The sequence below is a fragment of the Gekko japonicus genome, unplaced genomic scaffold (genome assembly GCF_001447785.1).
Source record: "Gekko japonicus isolate JY-2015 unplaced genomic scaffold, Gekko_japonicus_V1.1 scaffold3722, whole genome shotgun sequence".
Lineage (NCBI taxonomy): Eukaryota > Metazoa > Chordata > Lepidosauria > Squamata > Gekkonidae > Gekko > Gekko japonicus.
Genome location: NW_015171612.1, coordinates 45,659 through 49,869, shown reverse-complemented (window position 1 = coordinate 49,869; position 4,211 = coordinate 45,659). Strand labels below are relative to the sequence as shown.

At 53.9% G+C, this 4,211-nt stretch overlaps 1 protein-coding gene across 1 annotated transcript in view; it reads left to right on the top strand.

Moving 5' to 3' along the window:
* ABCA3 (ATP binding cassette subfamily A member 3) overlaps positions 1–4,211 on the top strand; it is a 92,969-nt gene that overhangs the window by 68,274 nt on the left and 20,484 nt on the right. Inside the window, exon 20 of the mRNA XM_015419928.1 lies at positions 4,046–4,211. This exon is cut by the window's right edge and continues 4 nt beyond it. Within this exon, the coding sequence (XP_015275414.1) occupies positions 4,046–4,211 (166 nt within the window). The remainder of the gene's footprint in view (positions 1–4,045) is intronic.

Sequence of the window (4,211 nt, the reverse complement as noted above, 5' to 3'; positions counted from 1 at the left end):
TGTTCCTGAAAAAGAGCAGTTTGTGTCAGAGTTCTCTCAGCCCCACCCACCTCACAGGGTGTCTGTTGTGGGGAGGGGAAGGGAAAGGAGTTTGTAAGCCGCTCTGAGACTCCAAGTGAAGGGCGGGGTATAAATCCAATCTCTTCTTCCTCTTCTTCTTCTTAATTAGTTCTCAAGGGAGAAAGCTTTCTGGCTCAACCTGCTCCTCGCTTGTTAGTTTTCTACATGCAGGGAGTTTTGTCCTTTAAAAAATTTTCAAAAAATAGGACCCCGCACCTGCCATCCCAGGTGTTGCAAATCTGTTCCTGTCACCTTGGAGTCCCGACACCTCATTCTGTGCAAAGACCAGGCCTACACTGTATGCCCAGCCAGCGAGAGTATCTTTTGCAATGGGGGAGGGCGCAGAAATGTTCCTCCTTTATCGGGTGGTGCCTCTCCTGCTGCACCACTCGTATGCAGGGCTTTTTTGGTAGAAAAAGCCCAGCAGGAACTCATTAGCATAATGGGCCACACCCAACAGCAGAAACTCATTAGCCTGTTAGGCCACAGCCCTGACAGCACAGCGCATTAGCATATCAGGCCACACCCCCACATTACCAGAAGTATGGTAATCCAGCCACGCCCACCTTTTGCTTCTTATTCTGTTCACCTTGTTGTCAAAACCCAGAGCTTATTTGTAGCAGGAACTCCTTTGCATGTTAGGCCACACACCCCTAATGTAGCCAATCCGAATGCGTTTCTGCTGTTGGGTTTGGCCTATTATGCTAATGAGTTCCTGCTGGGCGTGGCCAACTCGGGAGCCGGCCAGAACGCCGTTCCTGTGCGTTCCTGCCCAGAAATAGCCCTGCTCGTATGTATGTCCCAGTGCCAGACGCAGGCGCCTGGGAGAGGAGGGCCCGGTCGCTCCGTGGCAGAGCATCCCCCCTGCCGGCGGAAGGGTCCTCCTGGGTTCAGTCCCCCGGCACCTCTAGTTCAGGGGTCTCAGGTGGGAGACGGGGGAAAGGCTTTTCTCGCTCAAGGCCCTGAAGAGCTGCTGCCGGCCAGAGCAGAAGATTTTATTTATTTATTTATTTATTTATTTATCTTTGGATTTATATCCCGCCCTACCCCGAAGGCTCAGGGCGGCTCACAGGAGGCACACAGTGCCAAGATTAAAACAAATAAAGACAACATAGCATACAACAATAAAAGACAATAACAAAATACCAGTGCTCCATTTGTCTTAATCCCGACAGTAACATTCCCATAGTCTGTCATCCCTCCTCCTGCCAGAGTCACCTCGCACCCTGAAGGGACCAGATGGTTGGGATGAGGGTGCGATGGCGCGTAGATAGCAATGTTGGAGCAGTGGCAGCGGCGGCTCCTACTCAAAAGCCTGGCGGAAGAGCTCCGTCTCGCAGGCCCTGCGGCAAGGTTCCCTCTAAGCTGAGTTAGTGTGAGCTAGGTAAAGGTAAAGGTTCCCTTGCTCGAAAGCCAGTCAAATCCGACTCTAGGGTTGCGGTGCTCATCTCCGTTTCAAAGCCGAAGAGCCAGCGCTGTCCGAAGACGTTTCCGTGGTCATGTGGCCGGCATGACTAAACACCAAGGCGCACGGAATGCTGTTCCCTTCCCACCAAAGCGGTACCTATTTATCTACTTGCAATTTCTTGCTTTCGGACTGCTAGGTTGGCAGGAGCTGGAAGTGTGAGCCAGCTCACAGTTTTTTAGCCTCCAGCCCACAGATTTTTGTCTTAGCACAGGAAGGATGGCTCCAGAGCAAACTAATTTATGCAGTAGCCCAATCACTCGCTCACAACTTTAATCACAGTAGCTCACAAATTAGAATTTTCGCTCACAAGACTCTACAGCTTAGAGGGAGCATTGCCCTGCGGAACCGAGAAAGATCCCGCAGGGCCCGGATTCTGAGTTCTGACCCATTACGCCAAAGTTCTGACCCTGTGCAACGAAGCCGCGTTCGGCCGCCATGCTGGTGCGTTCTTGGCTCTGACCCCGGTACCTCCAATGGTAGCAGTTGGCAGTGAATAGGCAGCACGAGGGGACTCCAGGCTGGAACTAGGGGCCTCTGATGCTGGACCGGTCCTGGTGCTCTATCCAGAAATTGGGGGGCTTATGCATTTGACTCAGTTACATTCCCTGGCAGGGAAACTGTTCCTGACATCAGTTCTAGGAATCTGGCTGTCCCCCTTTACCTGGTCTGTGCCGTGTACTCTTCCCTGCCTGCTGCCTTCTAGACTCCCAGTTCCACCCCACCTGGGCTTGGTGAAGTCCCTCTGCTCTGCTTTAAAACATGCCGTTCAGATTTTTGCAGTCGCTGATGTTGGAAGGAAACCTGGTTTGAATGCCAGAGGCCCATCTGAGGAGAAGCAGCACAGAGCAGCCACAGGGCCGGCCCGAGGGGTTTCTGCGCCCTAGGCCAGGCTGCCTCATGGCACCCCCCCTCAGATGCCAACCTCCCGGTGGGGCCTGGAGACCTCCCAGCTGGGTCCCAGCAGCAGGGCTGGCCGAGAGAGGGCTCCGTTCCCCGCCGCCGCCTCCTGCCTGCCCGCCGTCCGGTCCGCCCCCCCCCCCCCCCCGGTCCCTGCTGCGGAAGCCAGATTTGGCAAGCAGCTGTGGAGCCCCGGGGCGATTTTGCATGTGGGAAGTGGGCGGGCGGGTGGGCTCCGGAGGCTCCACGCCCCCTTCCGGGCAGTCCACTGAGCACCTCCCAGGAGCTGGCAAGGGCGCACGGTGGCCATGTGTGCTGCCGCCACGCCACCGCCACGCCACCGCCGAGATGAAAGGAGCAGCAGGCGGCTTTGGGCAGGGTGGGGTTTTTTGGCGGGGGGGCGGCAGGGGAATTGGCGCCCTGCTAGTATCGCCGCCCTAGCAGCCATTTCCTAACCTTCTTCTCGCAGAACGCCCTCGTCCCTTACAACTCTTGCTCTTTTGCTTCCAGACTGGCAGTTGGTGGGTTTTGTCTGCGTATGTCCAACTCCTAATCATGTGACTCTCAATAACGCTCTCTTTGGCAGGGATATGTTTGTTGAGATACATGCATGATCCAGAACGGAATGGAACGGCGTTAGAACTGGCGATTTGGCGTGCATCGAAGCAGTTATAGATAGTTCAAACAAGACCCCCTTTCACCCCCGACCAATCACACAATCCACTCTTTTCCACTTGTCCCGCCTAGCCGTTGCCCAGCCCCCCTTGGGAACATACGATCCCTCTATCTATGTGAAAGCTGGCACAGAAAGGCTCAAGGTCATTCCTCTCCCAGAGGAAGGCATCTTCAGGAAAATTACTGCAGCTATAAGCGATAGGTCCCACTCACACCACACTCCCTCCCCTCCCCACAGGAATGTACCCTTCCCCCAGCATCTATGGCAAACTAAGTAGGCAGGATTTGGCTCAGAGAGGACACCCGTTGAATCATAGAGTGACTGAGCTGGAAGGGGCCATACAGGCCATCTAATCCAACCCCCTGCTCAGTGCAGGATCGGCATAGAGCAGTGGTGGCTATCCTATGGCACGGGTGCCAGAGGTGGCACTCAGAGCCCTCTCTGTGGGCACGCGTGCCATCGCCCCAGCCAGGCCCAGACCATCAATAAAGTGTGGAATTCTCTGCCAAATAATTTTCAGTAAATGTCAGCATTTGGGATTGCTTTCCTTACTTTGTTTGGATCATCTTAAATTAACGTATGAGTTGTTTTTTCTAAACTAAAACCTCAGTATTCAGGTTAAATTGCCGTGTTGGCACTTTGCGATAAATAAGTGGGTTTTGGGTCGCAGTTTGGGCACTCGGTCTCTAAAAGGTTCGCCATCACTGCCATAGAGCATCCCTCACAAGTGTTTGTACAGCTGCTTCTTAAACTGCCAGTTGCTTGCCCCTGATTTGACAGTTCCTAGGAAGTTGTCCTATTGTAGTGTTTAATCCTCTGGACTTCCATTAGATTTTATGGCCCTTACCCACCTTGAGTCTTGCTGGACAGGCGGGCCATTAAAAAACGATCCAAAGGAACGGCGTCTGTCTTGCGTAACCCATTTGCTTTTACCTTCCCGCTAGAGGCCAGACGGGCTTTGCCATCGCCATCAACTTGCTCTACGGAATGGCTTCCCTGTCCAGCACTTTTGCTCTCCTGCTGGTCAGCGAGAGGGCCATCAAGGCCAAGCATGTGCAGTTTGTCAGCGGGGTCTACGTCTTCAATTTCTGGCTGTCGGCCCTCTTGTGG